The following is a 16455-nucleotide window of genomic DNA, read 5'->3' on the forward strand; positions in this document are numbered from 1 at the left end:
TATCATCTTATTTAATGAAATTCTTAAGTACTTCGCATTTTTTAAGAAAATAATTAAAAGGATATAACTTTTGAGTCTTTGATACATTGTGATTAATACAACCATCCTCCATTATTAAACACAACCAAAAGAAAAATAAAAGAGAAACATAATCATTTGGTTGTTATCTGATCTCCTACAGAATCATATATATTCTTAAAATACCCTAGCCATTTTCATACTTCCCCACCAAATAATTAATGAGTTTAAATATAAATATAAATTGTGATAAATGATCAAGATTCTTTCTTTTTAATCAAAGAATTTAAATTTGAACCTTTAGAAATGGAAAAAAAATATTGGGAGTGTTGCCCGCTAGGGCTGTGCAAAAACCAAACCGACCGATAAATCGAACCGATAAAAATATTATTAGTTTATTGTTATTGGGTTATTGAGTTAACAGTTTGTTAATGATTTTATAAGAAAAAATTATTGGGTTATTGATTCGGTTCGATTTTTTCTTATTGGGTAAACCGATAACCCAATAAGAATATATATATATATATATATATATATATATATGCCTTATTATATATTTCTCTTTAATTTCTACCAATTAACAAACCTATTATTTCAATTATACACTCTTAATTTCTCCTAACAACATTTAGTTCAAACTTGAAGATTCTTGTAAATTAAAACAAATTATGTAGGATTTTTGGTTGCAACAAAGATTCAATTTTTTTTTCATGTTAGTTACTACTATTTCTATTTTATGAGTATTTTCTTATCCATTAAACCGAACCGTTAAGGACTAAAAAACGATAAATCGAAAACCGATAAAAAATATCTTAATGGTTTGGTTATTGGTTCAACATATTTAAAAATCGAAAATTGATAAACCGAACTGATAATATATAAAAGCAAACCGAACCGATCGATGCACATCCCTATTACCCATGCAAATAGATCCTACAATGCGTGAATCTATCGGTAAATATAACATGTATTTCTCCCGAATATAAATACATTTATCTTTTTCTTTCCCTTTCCTTTTTGGTTTGAAAAACACTTCTCAAATAAAATAATCAGATATAAAATGTACTTTAACGTAATTTTACAAGTTGACGTAAGAGAAACATCATATTTATTGTGATTTCACAAAATAGAGTCTCCCCGACAATAGATGGAGGAAAAAAAAAAATCAAACTCAAAATAATCAAATATCGAACCCTACTTAAAAAGACACAAAAAGGTTAATCCCACCCTAATACTCTTCTAATCCACTTTTAAATTACTTAATTAAAACTAATATGTAGACAAGTGGGACCCACATGTCCACCATGAACAAGACCACAAAAAAACATTTGGTCCAACAATTGAACCCCATATAAAAGTACAACCCTAGTAATGCGCAAAGTACAACTCATCCAATGCTTTCCGTTAAATAACGACCCAAATTATGTTGACGGCGTTACGTCCTCTTATAAATTCCTTTCTTTCATTTTTGTTTTCGGGGTTTGATATTCATATTAGAGTTTGTCATTAAATAAAAACGCACGAGAAGTTTCACATTTGGGGTAAAAAATCTCTAATAAAAGCGACTTCATACTCACGGAACACAAAACTGAGAGACACAATGCATAATCACATCTTTTAAGTTTTAATCTAATCTTAATTAGTATTTGTGCTCTTCAACTTTGAGTGTGCATAAACAGATACTTAAACTTGTACAAAATTAAATAAATCGACATACACATTCCACGTGGCATCTACATGGGGGTCTCATGTAAATGAAACGTAAAACGTGTGTATCTACTTATCCCACGTACCAAAACGACCCGTAAAAGAGTACTTATTTTTCCACCGCAGCTCTCTTTGGTCTATAAATTCCTCTCTTAACACTTCCCACGAGTTGTTTATATCCCTTTTGTCTCCATTCAGATTTTCTGTTTCATTCTTCAAAGAAATCTCAACGATTTTCCACTGCATTTTCTCTCGTTGCTTTTTAATGTGTAAGAAGAACAGAGTAAAGCAGATTATTGCTATCGACGCCATTTTTACCGGTGATTTTCAGCTACTTCACTATTTCATTCCAGTTTAAGTAGCTATTTGCTGTTATTTGATTCGATTTGACCGGTGATTTTTAGAAAAAAAAAAATTCTTTTTGGTTGAAAAATTAAGCCGAATTTCGACGAAACGAGGATTTTTAGATGATTATCAGCTCCAGTAGCTATGTAAGGTATGAAATTTTCCTGGCCTCCATTTAATTCACTGCAACAATATTCCTATTTTTTTTTTTAAGTAGGAATTTTCAAATATTTTCGATGTTATTTTTGATTTGATATATGAACGACTTGCTTAGGGATTTTCCACTGCATTTTACCTCGATTTTGCAATCGACGCCATTTTTACCCATGATTTTCTGTTGATTATCAGCTCCAGTTGCTATGTAAGGTATGAATTTTTCAACTCCAGTTTATGTATGCTATATTGCTATTTAGAGAGTGAGAGCATATGATTTTAACCGCCATTTTTCAAATATTTTTTTTTTTTTTTTTTTTTAATCATGAGGAGGTGTACGGATGCTTCAGTACGAAGGTGTGAAGGGCTGACCATGGATGATTTTAGATGGGGTAGAGATAGGCCAGAGAAATATTAGAGATAGAGAGAGGTGATAAGCGGTTACAGCTTATGGAGGAACTGATCCTTTATACGAAGGTGTGAAGAATGCGAACTGAAGCGGGGGTTAGTGGGTAGGAGTACGTCCGCAATAATAGGGAGGAGTCCTTTATTTGTATCTGTGCCTGTAGTTTCTTATTCGTAATGTTCTGATGATGTTTGTGATCTTGAATATCTAGTTTATAGCATTACTTTATCGGTGTCGTTTTTTTCATATATAGCAGTGTGTTATCTCATTTTATTGTTCATTTTTAATATGCTTTTTTGTTTGTTATACTGTTATTTGTTCTAAGCTGAGGGTCTATCGAAAATAGGCTCTCTACTTCATCTGAATTAGTGGTATGGAATGCATACACTTTACCCTCCTCGGATCTCACTTTATGAGAATACACGAGGTATGTTTTTGTTGATTTGATTTGATATCAGAACGACGACTTGCTTAAGGATTTTCCTCTGCATTTTTTCTAAGTTATGAAATAACATTGAATATGTTATTATTGTTGTCCCACTTCTGAATATGTACAAGGTATAAGGTGCACATACACCTTATCTTTTGAGCACACAATAATAACTTTGCTAATTACTCCAAGATTTTCGTTGCAGATAAAAATAGGTCGTCAATTGAATATTACAAATTTTCAACAAAGTTGTTACACGGGCTATATTTGGACCCCTAAACTAAACTTTTTTGAGTCGTTTGGGTGTTGTTATTTATTTTTGGAAAGGGTTAAATTTATTCTTTTATTTTGAATAATTGGTTAATTATATCCTTTGTTATACATTGGGTTAAATTTATTTAAAAAACTTTTCACATTTATTATTTTTTTAATAAAAATTCCTAAATAAACATTAAATGTTTCGCTTTTTAAAAATAAGACGTACCATAATTTAACCCGCTCGATCCGACTCGAGCCAAAAAAGAGATACAAGTAGATATATCCCTCTTCAGTTCTGTTGGTCAAGTTTTTCTAACAAGATTAGGTTTCTTAATTATGAGGGTAAATATGATCTCAAAATATGACATCGAAGGTAAATTTGACTCCAAAATATGAAAGATATATTTAATTAATTTTTAAAAATAAAAGAGTAAATTTAATCTCAAATTATGATGAAGAGTATATTTAATTAATTTTCAAAAATAAAAGGGTAAATTTAATCTTTTTCCTTTTTTTTTTAATTAGTTCTGTGAATAAAAGAGTACGGAATTGCTTGTCTGTTTGTCTATTCAATGGCCCCTTTCAAAGGTGGACAGTTCATTTGTACAGTGATTGCTCATTCATTCTCCAAACCAAATTTCATACATCCTGTCTCTGCTACTTCTGCCTACTTTTATTTTTTGGTTTTCCGAGATATTTCCACGACAGTCATGAGATTAATCTTTTGTTCTTCGGTTAGCGCATTTTTTTAGTTTCTCAAGGTATTTCCACAACCGACAGCCGTAAGACTAATTCTTCATTCCTCGATCAGCGCATTTTGCGGTAGAAAACTAGCCACAGAATTTGCTCCATTCGTCAGAGGCGGAAATCGAACCCCTAACCTCTTGTTTAAAGGACATAGCGCTGAACCACTATGTCAACTCTGATACCTACTTACTGCATGCTATTCCCACCCCTACTAAATTCCTTTTCCTTTTGCTACCAAAGTGTAAAAAATATTTTATATCATGAGATAAAATTGATCTGTTATGGTAGGTTATTTAATCTTTTACATAAAAAATATTTAAAAAAAATAGATAATCTACTAGCAGGTCAAATTTACATGATAATATAGCATATTTCGTACACTGTCAATACACAAAACTTAAATTTCCAAAAAAAATTCCTTTTCCTCTCTCTCACTTGGTTTAACTGGTCTCTCTCTCTACAATGCTATGTCCTTGTTTCATTGTTTATTCAATTTTTTTTTGGTTTTTCATCTGGTGGTCAGTGCCCGTATTGGAGCCCCGATTAATTCGGATTGCGCGTGACAGGGCCCATTAACGTGGCAGCGCTTCCAACAGAGTTTTCTCCGTACCCAGGTCAAACCCTCGACCTCTTACTAAGGGAGCCTCATTCACTGCCCCACAACCCATGTTTGGTATTGTTTATTCAATTTATTGGAGTACAAAACTAGCATCACTATATTGTTAACCGTCTTCAATCCTACTAAAACAACTATGTCGTGTAAAATATATGTAGTACAATCATTACTTAAGTTGAAGTTAACCATCTTCAATATGAAATAAAAATACACACTACAATTTTGAAATATCTAATTAATGTAAATATTTTTCCTATAAGGTACAAGAATATTATATCGGCTTCTACTTAATGGAAAGCAATTATCCTTTTCATTTGGAAATAATGTGATCAGGAGAGGTCACGGCTTCAAGCCATAGAAACAGTCTTTGACAGAAATCCAAGATAAGGCTGCATACGATACACCCTTATGGTGGGATCCTTTTTCGGACACCGCACGTAGGAATAGCTTTAGTGCACCGTGCTGCCCTTATTATTTGGAAGATAATTTCAATATATTTTTCCTTTTATATATATGTTCTTTAATATATTGTCCTTTTCTATGTTGAAAAAAAGTCCTATTTTTCTTGACCTTGTTGAACAAGTTAGCATAATCATAGTGGTCCTAATTTTTGCATATGTCCTTCACCAAATTGTATGCGTGACTTTATGTTAATAATTATTTTGTTGAATTACTTTTCTTGTTTCATTTTGATTTTTCATGATTTTTCACTTTGTGTTCGGTATTTGCTTTGAGTGCACGTAAATAATTTGTATTTGCTCAAGGGTGTGTCGCTTATGGCGTAAAGCGCCCGCTACTTGTGGTGGAATCAGGATTTTTATTATGAAAGTTCAAAATATGAATAAGTAAATACATGAGCTAACTGAAGGGGATTTCCCATCTACTATATATGCGTAAAATAAAATTTTAACCATGTATAAATAAATAGTGTAGTTTTACATCGAAGGGTGTTCAAATGAACACCTAACCCCAAAGCTAGCTCCACCCTTGTTTGCTACTAAAGGTGATTTTATGCCGACAGTGACGGACCCTAGATTTAGGAGTCGTGGGTGCTCGGAAGGTTAAAACACACTATTGACGTCCAAAGCTTTAAGGTTCTGCCATGAAACAAAAGAACCCAACATCGTCTTAACTTATTGAGTTCTTTTCTAAATCTTATATCAGATTTTATACATCTTTCATATAATTATACCTAATCTGCATCGAATTTAATGAATTTCGAAGTATCAAAAGTTTGAATATAGGTCTCCCCCTATATACCGAGGTTCGAATCGGAAACAATTGGTTAAAAATGAACAAATACTTATCACTCCATCGTACATTTAAAAGTTTTTCTAGTTCCTTTCAACTTAAAAAAAATCCAATGGAAAATAACTTGAGTAATTTTTCCTTTTATCTATTATGTCCTCCAATATATTGTCCTTTTCTATTTACAGTCCTGTGTTCCTTGCCCTTCTGTTCAGCATAGTGGTCCTAATTCTTACAAATATCCTTGATAATGATCACTGAAGTGGTATAGCATGTTAATTATTAACTTGTTGAATTACTTTTCTAGTTTATTTTAACTTTATTGATTTTTCCATTCAATATTTAATATCATTTTAAGCTCGATTAATTCAAATTTCGCATAAAAAAGTGCTATTTAGAGGTAAAGTACCTCATACCAAATACCTCTGCATTTAAGAAAATCTAAAATTTATCCAGATTTTCTATGTTAAATTAATTTCATTTGCTATTTAATGTTTTTACCTTAAAAGATTGTGACTGAAAATAAATGCATATTCTCTCAATATCTCAAAATATTCAAAATCACAGCTCTACTAAGAAAATCTAAAATTTATCCAGATTTTCTATGTTAAATTAATTTCATTTGCTATTTAATGTTTTTACCTTAAAAGATTGTGACTGAAAATAAATGCATATTCTCTCAATATCTCAAAATATTCAAAATCACAGCTCTACTTTGTTATTAAAGGAAAGTCTTTTTGTAATTTAAATTTGAAATGAAAGATCTTAACAGATCCTGTCAGCAAAAGCACACAAAATGAATATCACAAATTAGTGTTGAATATGAGTTTATTTGTGCTTCATGATTGACCGTTCGGCTTTCAGAAACAGTCTCTCTACTTCTACTTCCACGAGATAGCGATAAAGTATGCGTACACTCTATCTTCCCCAGACCCCACTGTGGGATTACAGTGAGTATGTTTTTTTTTGTTGTTGTTTCATGATTCATTTGCACTTGAGCAGGGCGTCTTTCAGAAACAGTCTCTTTACCGTCACGAGGTAGTGGTAAAGTTTGCGTACACTCTATCCTCCCCAAACTCCACTTGTGGAATTACACTGAGTATGTTTTTTATTTCATGATTCATTTGCACTTGAGCAGGGCGTCTTTCAGAAGCAGTCTCTCTATCTCCGCGAGATAGTAATAAAGTCTGCGTACACTCTATCCTCCCCAAACCCCACTTCTTGTTGTTTCATGACTCATTTGCACTTGAGCAGGGCGTCTTTCAGAAGCAGTCTCTCTATCTCTGCGAGATAGTAATAAAGTTTGCATACACTCTATCCTCCCCAGACCCCACTTGTTTCATGATTCATTTGCACTTGAGCAGGGCATCTTTCAGAAACAGTCTCTCTATCTCCACGAGATAGTAGTAAAGTCGACGTACACTCTATCCTACCCATACCCCACTTCTTGTTGGTGCTGTTTCATGATTCATTTAATATTTCATTTGCAGTTAGAAGAACAAAGAAGAATATTCAAAGGAAAATAGAGGGAAAAGAATAACAAAAAAGAACAGAAGATGCTGACATGCATTACATGTAAGCAAAAAGTTGAAGATGATGGTGGAGAAGAAGGTATTCATGGGTCTCCCAATACTAAAGATTCTATCAAAAGCCTGACTAAGCAGGTTCTAACCTTACCTACTATATTCCTGTTAGTTTGTATGCGCACTTCATCATTTTTTCTAGTTTTCCACTGGTGTTGTTGGTACTTGTTTTGGAGCTCGACTAATCTAGAAGTCGCACCTTTGGAGTTAAAGTGTTTCCTATCAAAGGCGATTCCATATCGAGAAAGTGAATTCGATACTTCTGATTAAGGATGGCGTACTTATCGCTCCACCATTGCTTGTGGTTGTTGCACTCCTGTTATTTTATTAGATAATTATGTTCAACAAGATTTAGATAAACAAAAAGAAATTAAATCTTTTGCTTCTACAGTAATTTTAGTGGATCCAGTGTAAGTTATGTCAATATAAAAGGGTATTATTTCTTCTTAGACAGATTTAAAAGAACCATATGCCACATTAGTAGTCATACTATCTGCTCCTGTAGTTTCTTGTCCTTCGATTTCTGTTACTACATATTAATTCCTTGTACCTCGATTATTGTATTGTTTTGTAGTGTTTTTTTGTTTTGCTACTATCTGTTGTTTTGTTCTTTGTTTACTATTACTTATGGGTGTCGTATTTATATTATGCCATCTTGTTCCATGCTTTACTATGAATTTGTTTAGTATTTCGTGTCTCGAGCCGAGGGTCTATCGGAAACAGCCTTTCTACTTCTTTAGAAGTAGAGGTATGGACTGCGTACATCTTACCCTCCCCGGACATCACTATGTGGGAATACACTAGGTTTGTTGTTGTTGTTGTACTATCTGTTGTTTTGTTGTTATTTGTTGATTCGTGTACTTCCGGTCTTCCTACCTCTGAGGTAGGGGTAAGGGTCTGCATATGCTCTACCCTCCTCATACCTCATAATGTGAAACTACACTAGATATATTATTGCTGTATTATTTTCTGTGACATATGTTTCTATTAGAATTTCATCGACTTCATTGTCCGCTAGGCAACACTCAGCATCTATTACTGTTGGACTTAATGCTCAGTACTCCATATTTTTACTATTATGAACCTTTTTATCTTAATCATTTGCAGATAAAGGATATTGTATTGAAGGTCTCTGGTGCTTATAGGTGCAAGTCAAGTATGCCTACCAACAATTACAAGAAAGGGCATGGACCATCTCCATATCCATATCCATATCCAGAGTTTGATGCAATCTCTGAGGGAGTTTTATACAATTACCAAAATGGAAGTTCAAATTCTACTCCAGCTTGGGATTTTACAAGTGCTGGTCATCATCTCCAAACACCAGCTAGGACTGATTCTAGATTAAGTGATGTGATGCTAGAAGATGAAGAGGAGGCTAAAGAATGGACAGCACAAGTGGAACCTGGAATTCAGATTACTTTTGGTTCTCTCCCTCATGGTGGAAATGATCTTAAAAGAATCAGATTTAGGTATCTATTCATCATCTCTTACTCCCCCTCCTTTCGTTTTATATGGCAGTTCTAGGCAAGGCGCGGAATTTAAGCAAGACCAACGACGACAACATACCTAGTGCAATCCCACAAGTGGGGTCTTGGGAAGGAAGTGTACACATACCTTATCCCCTTCCTCAATGACAACATACCCACTGCAATCCCACAAGTGGAGTCTTGGGGAGGAAGTGTGTACACATACCTTATCCCTACCTTGAGAGGTAGAGAGGGTGTTCCCGTAGACCTTTGGTCAAGGACAAATACTCTTAGAAGCTTACAAACTTGTGGTATTCAATAAGCTATGATATTTATATAGGTATAAGGAAGGGAGCCTTGGAGTAACTGGTAAAAAGTTGGTGCCATGTGACCAGGAGGTCACGGATTTGCAGAAATGCAAGGTAAGGCTGCGTATAATACACCCTCGTCGTGGGGCCCTTCCCCAGACCCCGCGCATAGTGGGAGCTTTAGTACACCGGGCTGCCCTTTATTTATAAAGATATAATTAAGAACATGTCCTTAAAGGGTAAAATTGAAAGCTTCGAGTTGGAACAGTTTTTCAAATACAGAAAACCATCATTCTTTTTAGAATAGATCGAATGGAAAAGGCGTCTTATAAAATGGAACAGACAACAGAGAGAATCTCATTATATCTAGTAAATAAGAGAACATGGAAAACATGATATGGAAACAATCTTCTACGAATAATGCTGATAAACTGAATATCGAAAATGAAGATTCCTATAATCAAATCCCAACTAGCTTGGAATAGAAGCATGGTAGTTGTTCTTTGTTGTAACGACTACTTTATTGTTCGACATTAACTTTGACTTGTTGCTTTTCTATGAAGCCGGGACGTGTTCAACAAATGGCAAGCTCAAAGATGGTGGGGTGAGAATTATGACAGAATTATGGAGCTTTACAATGTTCAGAGATTTAATAAGCATGCTCTTCACACACCTTCACAGTCTGAGGATGGGGTATGGCTACTTCACCTTCTTCTAATGGATTTGTTTCATCTAGATCACCAATTATACATCCATGCACATTAACTTAAGTTATATTCATGAACAGCCATAGTATATTTGATGCACTATTTTCGTAGAAATTAGTTCAACTGTTAAAAGTGGACAGTTAAAGAAGGTCATTTTGATATCCATCAACTTTGTATGTGAATCTTATCATTGAATGTTATGTTCATTCTACCTTTAAAACCACGTAACCTAGATATAGCTCGAGCTGTTCAACTTCTACGATTCAGGATCTAAACTTCCCGAGGTGTCAATCTTTAAGGTTCTTAGAACTAGACTCATTAGGTTTTTGAAATTATGGGTTCACAACTTAATATTTGTTCAAATTCTAGTGGTTTTTTGAGTATATATGTATGTTCCATATCGAAGATATTAGGTTCTATTGAACCCTCTGAAAGTACCTCCAGGACTTTGTCGATTACATACTCAAACATGGAATGTTCAACAAAAAGATCCAGTACACATAGTTATACTTGTAATAAACTCATCATAACGCGCAAATAATTGAATTTTAAGGTCTTTTTCTGCAGAGAGATTCAAATTATTCTTCAAGGCCTGGATCTGCAAGGGAATTCCAACAACATAATGCTGGATTAGGTGCTCGTGTTCCTAGTTTCCGAAAGGGTAGTGGGGCATCAAGAACGACGACCTCCTCTAGAGACGAGGCATCACTTTCTGTAAGTAATGCTAGTGACATTGAGTCAGAATGGATAGAACAAGATGAGCCTGGAGTATGTATAACCATCAGACAATTAGTTGATGGTACCAGAGAGCTACGTCGCGTTAGATTCAGGTATTTCACCACTTACTATGCACCAACTTGGTTAAGTCACTTTACCTCTCTGTACCTTTTTCGTTTCTAGTGTTTGGTATGAGGGAAGTCATTTGTGCTACTCTTTTTTGGATAGTCTAGAAAAGTTCGCGTCTTAAATAGTGCAATTTCAACTGGCATTTCTCTAACTTAATCTTCATTTACTCAGCCGTGAAAAATTTGGGGAGGTGCACGCGAAACAGTGGTGGGAGCAGAACTGGGAGAGGATACAAGCACAATATCTTTAGATCTTCATGTATTCCATATTAAATTATCAAGCATTTTCCACAACATATCAGGATATTCAAAGTGTAACATTTTGCCGTCTTTTAGGTGAAGCCAGGGTTTGAACTTTATGAGTTCTACAATAGCACCATCGGTGTTTGTAACATGTCTCTGAGCTAATTTTTCGTACACAGTAGATTTGGTTGGTAAAAGACATTAACCCAGTATTTCATGTTTAATGTATATATACGTAGCAAGTTCTTGTTTTGTCTTTCAGTTTCCTACTACTATAACGGATCTCCAAAATTCAAATTTTCTAAGCATCAAAACAATACTGACTATCACCAATATATCAAAATTATCAGTATATCATATTGCAGATTAACACATATTAGAATTCTCAACAATAATGTAATTCACAATATATTTATTAGCTCCATGGATAAAAGGGTATTATTCATTTTGTTTGACATTAAACTATACTCGACATTACAACATTGAAAGTTGCAGCACAGTACACCATAAAGTGCTACTCAAGAAGGGAAAGAAGCATACGTAAATACACAGGCATATATGCGCTCAGTATGACATCCAGCCAGCACCAACCCTATCACGAGGAATCAACCGCAGTTCAGAGCCATGTTTAAGAAAGACATTACCTGAAAGCCATTTGAATTGATGTAAAATTAGCAAACCAGATCCCAAATTTGGTACACAAAAAGTCCGCAGCATCTCAGCACTAGATTACACAATCAATCGTTCTGGTTAATGCAGTAAAGAGGCAGAATTTAAGTAAGTTATACTTCTAAAGTACATGCAATTATAACTATATGTGATATGCACAGTGCGGTATGCAAGTGAAAACCATGGTTCGGAAACATATGGATACAGAGGCCTTCTTGAAGCAAATTACTTGGTAACTAGGCATGCTCGTAGGTTAGAAGTCTAGTTTTTGTCAGCAATAGTCAATTAACTTGTCTCCACTTTCCAATAACTCAGACTTGCGGTCCACGTTTTGACTTCAACGACCAGACCGTAAACCACTCAGGCACGGAACTTTCCTAAGTGACGACATAGACTTTAAATTCAGATTTCTCTTGCACTCCTAATATCCACAAAATTCTTTTTCTGAATATGCATGACATACAAATCAAACTCAGGATTTCTACTATATTTTCTCTGTACTTCTTTGTAAGAAGTGTCAAGCATGCCCGTGCATCCTAAGAGTAATGTTGCTTCTTAGTTGGCAAAGACTGGTAAATCTTAACCAATATTTTGAAAATGAAAAATTACATTTTGGAGGTGTAGAGGCAAGAGGTGGAGCCTGTAGGAAAGGACTAGAATCTGATTTTGCCGTGAAAGTTTTTAGTGAAGGTGGTTGATGGCAGATTCCTCGTATGAAGGTTATAGGTGAGTTGGTGGGAAAGCACGGGAGGATCAGAACTGAGGATGCATCAAATGTTATGAAAAGATTTGCAAAACTTGCGAACGTCAGACTATGATGGAGAAATAAAAATCCTTTTCACTAATTTATGCACTCAGAAGTCAAAAAGCGAAACTTCCCCAAGAGGATCAAGGTGCTACGAATTGTCAATCAATAGGAAAAGTAAGGCCATTGCAATAATGATGGAGCGCCTTGGTAAATATTAAAACAAAAAGAAAACAGGAAAAAGAAATAGATACCACACACATTAGTTCATAAGCTCAGACCCTGAAAGTTACTATTATAACTTGAAGAAACAAGAACTAAGATCTTGGGCAGATGAAACAACTAGCAGTGGCGCACGGACAAAAGCCAAGCCTGTAATATCGCGAAACAAACCCACCATTTTCTGGCAATGAAGTAATCCTTTTTTAGAGAGAGGGAAACCCTTAAGATCAGAGAGTGGCCGTGCGAAAAAACGTCGAACTTAAGGTCTAGTATGCATCTGCATGCATCCTTTTACATATCAGAATCATTTCTTTATCTCATATACCATCAGGTGAGACTAATACTGTAATACAGCACATTGAATTATGTAGGTAGAACGCACAAAGCTCACATAGAAAATTCCAATAGAACAGTTAGTGTGCATTGTGCAACCTACTAGGGAAACCAACAGACAACTCCGCGATGAGAAGTTTATTCTAGCGCTCATCAATATAAACTTATATTATTTGAAATAACTCTATAGATTCTTAACTATTCTTTATCACTATTCATCAACACTCTGAAAGCAACTTTGTAACAACTCATTGATTGTCTTAAACATCCCATATAGATTTCATCAATAATCTACTAAAGAGCTCAAATATATTTCTTTAAGCAATCCACGCCTACATGACACTATTCAATGCACAGAATTTTGCTCACATGTATCCCAATTTCACAGATTGTTTATCATCCATAAAACAAATAAACTATCATAAAGTACATACATGAGGTAACTATAAAATAAACATGTGAACTGTAGAGTTACCAGCACTTTGTTGAGGATTAATACCCACTCCATCTGCAAAATAAGATAAAAAGGCAAGAGGAATAGTGTCAAGACATACATTAGCAAAACCCCGTGTTTTTTTCTAATTATACGGACAATAAGTAAGAAAAAAAATTCCAAATAGCTATATTTCCTACTCTTCATTAGACTAATGAATAAAAAATCATAAAGTAATGTTTATTTTCTCAAACATCATAACTATTTGCTCTCACTAATGCGATTACAGTAATCATCTACAAGGTTATAAGCGAAACCAGAGGCGGCGCCAAGATTTGAACTTTATGCGTGACATTAGGTCTCTCTTTTTTTTTAATTCATATAACCGTGGTGTCCAGGCCAGTTTGCGCGCACCTCGACTAATTCCATGGGATACCTGCATGTGTGACATTAGGTATTAGTAACTTGGTGCTCAATTTAATTAATGTACATTTGTTTTTGATAACCTAAGTCGCTCGGACTCTCAAAAATGTTGTCGCACCCGTGTCGGATCCTCCAAAAATATCCTTCAAAAATACACTATTTTTGGAGGATCCGACACACAACCGTAGACATTTTTGAAGAGTCCGAGCAACTTAGTTGATAACCATCCACCTCCAACCAGCAACAAGTACCACATAACCCCGTCCACTAAGGTTAGAATATATGGAAAGAAATCGACTAGCATTTTTGGCCTCTACAAGGATCCAATGGGTGCCAGACAAGTCTAAAACGGATGGGAATAAATCACCCAGTGTTTTTAGTCTCCGTTGGGATGAAGCAGGTACCAGATAACTCTATTCACCAAGACTAGAACAGATGAAAAGAAACCATCTAATATTCTTGTCACCATTGGAATGCGAACCTCAGACCTTATAGTGCTCAACCCACTTTGTTTGTCACTAGATCACACCCTTGAGTGCTTAATTTATGTACATATTTAGTGGATTTCTTATATCTATTGGGTTTGGCTAAAGACGTAGGTGACCTTCTAGCTACGCCCTCAAATGAAACAACTCAGCAAAAACAACATACCCAATGTAATCCCACCAAGTGGGATCTGGAGATGGTAGAATGCATGTAGACCTTACATCTACCTTCAAGGTAAGGTAGAGAGCTTGTTTCTGATATACGTTCATTGCTCGTGAAAAAAGCAATCCAAAGCACAAAAAAAAATATAAAAAAATAACAAAGATAAAAAAAAAATCCACCGCAAAATACTATAGACAACGTGACAAGCCATCGTGAACAGTAATCTAACAAGAGTACATAGTTTAAGCATTAAAAACAACAGATAATAACGAAACTCAAAGGGCGTAGTGAAACTACTAGGCAATTTGATCAAAATAAAAGTTTACAAGTTTTATTACTGCTCCTGATTTAATCTAATCAAACAACATAACTAATTTAACAAATAAATAAAAATTCAGTACAAATAATCCAGTGCTCCACAACAACAACAAAAAATAAATAAATCATACCATTAGTGATAATGGCGCTAGTTTGTGGAGGCACTTTGAATTCCTCCGCAGCAAATTTCAGCACAGCCGTAAACGGAGCAGCTTCCGGAACGCTAAAACTGCGCAAAAAAAAAAAAATACACACACAAATAAGGTGAGAGAATCAGAAATCAAAAATACTATCTACGTTACACGGCGCAATTCGAATTCCGAGAGTTAAATAATTTAAGTTCGAGCTGAATTTGAACATAAAATCTTCAAATTTTTTGAAAAAAAAATTATATATTTATAAACTAGCTAAAAAGATATATGAAAAAATTAATAAAAATATTCTTTGTTTGAATCTCGAAATTCGAAAGGTTTTAAGTAAATTACATACACTTTGAAAGGCAATTTGGGATCGGAAGTTAGAGTGACTTTGAACGAAACTTTTCCTCCTCCTCCTCCGCCGCCGGTGGACGCCATTTTTGTATGAGAATGCGACGGAGAAAATTGATCGGTAATTGAATTTATAGGGGGATTTATGGGCGTAGAAAAGAAGCAGCAAATGTACAGCACAGCATAACACGTTTGTTCTTATTGTGTTGTCATGTAATTGCCTATCTAACCAAGTAAAAATGGCTTGACACTTTACATTTGGTTGTACCACAAATATTTTTTTATGGGATAATACTCGAAAAAATATCTATCTGAAACTTTATTTTTAGATTTTTTTAAAGTGAAATTAATTCTTACGAAATGTTATATCCAGTTTTTAGAGTATAGAGTATAATACACGTATCAATCTCATATTTACATGTTTATTTTTTATTTAAAATTATTTTTTTATACTTTCTTCTTTATTCTTATTCTTTTCATCATTTTTTCACTAAAATCTTTAATTCTTAAAATTTGGCTGCAATTGTAGAAGCCATTTGGGAAAAAAATATTGTGCTTGAAGTATCTAGGCAACAAATTCCTTGAAAAATTTGAAGGATTCCATACAATGAAACTTTTATTACTCGAACTCCAGGAGACAATGACAGCACAGAATGGATCATCCACCATTTCATATGTCTTTGTAAGAAAATGAGACAGTGCATTCGTGTTGCATGTACCTTCATCCATCATAGGCTTAAACAAAAAACACAACCCTTAAACTAAAAATAACGAAACAAAGCATCTACTTAAAACCAAAACACTTTATTATCACACTCCAGAACACACAAACAACTAGTAAGGATCGCTATGAGCTCGATCAGATCTCCATCAATTCACAAGCACATGCTTGTTTCCAAACCCCCCCACTACAAGCAACTTGCTCGATTGTGAAAACAGATTCTTATATATGTGTGTTGATAAGATTCCAGATGACAAAGAATTCAACTTTCTGGAATATCTTTCTTCCTATTGTCAACTACAAAAAACTTCAAAATGTATCATTTAAAAAAAAATAAAAAAATCATAATTTGAGAAAATAATTTTCACTGAT

At 34.4% G+C, this 16455-nt stretch overlaps 2 protein-coding genes across 8 annotated transcripts; one reads left to right on the plus strand and one right to left on the minus strand.

The window, feature by feature from the left end:
- Positions 1–1885: 1885 nt before the first annotated feature.
- Positions 1886–11339, plus strand: LOC107850184 (protein BREVIS RADIX). Of its 6 annotated transcripts, none has more exons than XM_047401239.1 (7): positions 1886–2221; positions 2345–2436; positions 7419–7539; positions 8619–8983; positions 9852–9981; positions 10563–10825; positions 11013–11339. In XM_047401239.1, the coding sequence occupies exons 3-7, from the start codon at positions 7522–7524 to the stop codon at positions 11089–11091; spliced, it is 855 nt and encodes a 284-aa protein (XP_047257195.1). In that variant the 5' UTR covers positions 1886–2221; positions 2345–2436; positions 7419–7521; the 3' UTR covers positions 11092–11339. The 6 variants fall into 6 exon arrangements, with proteins under 6 accessions (XP_047257195.1, XP_016550100.2, XP_047257196.1 ...); XM_016694609.2 differs by having other exon boundaries at positions 1887–2221; positions 7419–7592; XM_016694614.2 differs by lacking the exon at positions 2345–2436.
- Positions 11340–11465: 126 nt separating this feature from the next.
- LOC107850183 (ubiquitin-fold modifier 1) lies at positions 11466–15662 on the minus strand. Of its 2 annotated transcripts, XM_016694605.2 has the most exons (4): positions 15364–15662; positions 15006–15103; positions 13528–13560; positions 11466–11727 (listed from the first exon to the last, which is right to left on the minus strand). In XM_016694605.2, exons 1-4 carry the CDS (start codon positions 15447–15449, stop codon positions 11648–11650), a joined length of 297 nt encoding a protein of 98 aa, XP_016550091.1. In that variant the 5' UTR covers positions 15450–15662; the 3' UTR covers positions 11466–11647. The 2 variants fall into 2 exon arrangements, with proteins under 2 accessions (XP_016550091.1, XP_016550092.1); XM_016694606.2 differs by lacking the exon at positions 13528–13560.
- Between the last annotated feature and the right edge of the window lie 793 nt (positions 15663–16455).

Source organism: Capsicum annuum, chromosome 12 (genome assembly GCF_002878395.1).
Source record: "Capsicum annuum cultivar UCD-10X-F1 chromosome 12, UCD10Xv1.1, whole genome shotgun sequence".
NCBI classification, from domain to species: domain Eukaryota; kingdom Viridiplantae; phylum Streptophyta; class Magnoliopsida; order Solanales; family Solanaceae; genus Capsicum; species Capsicum annuum.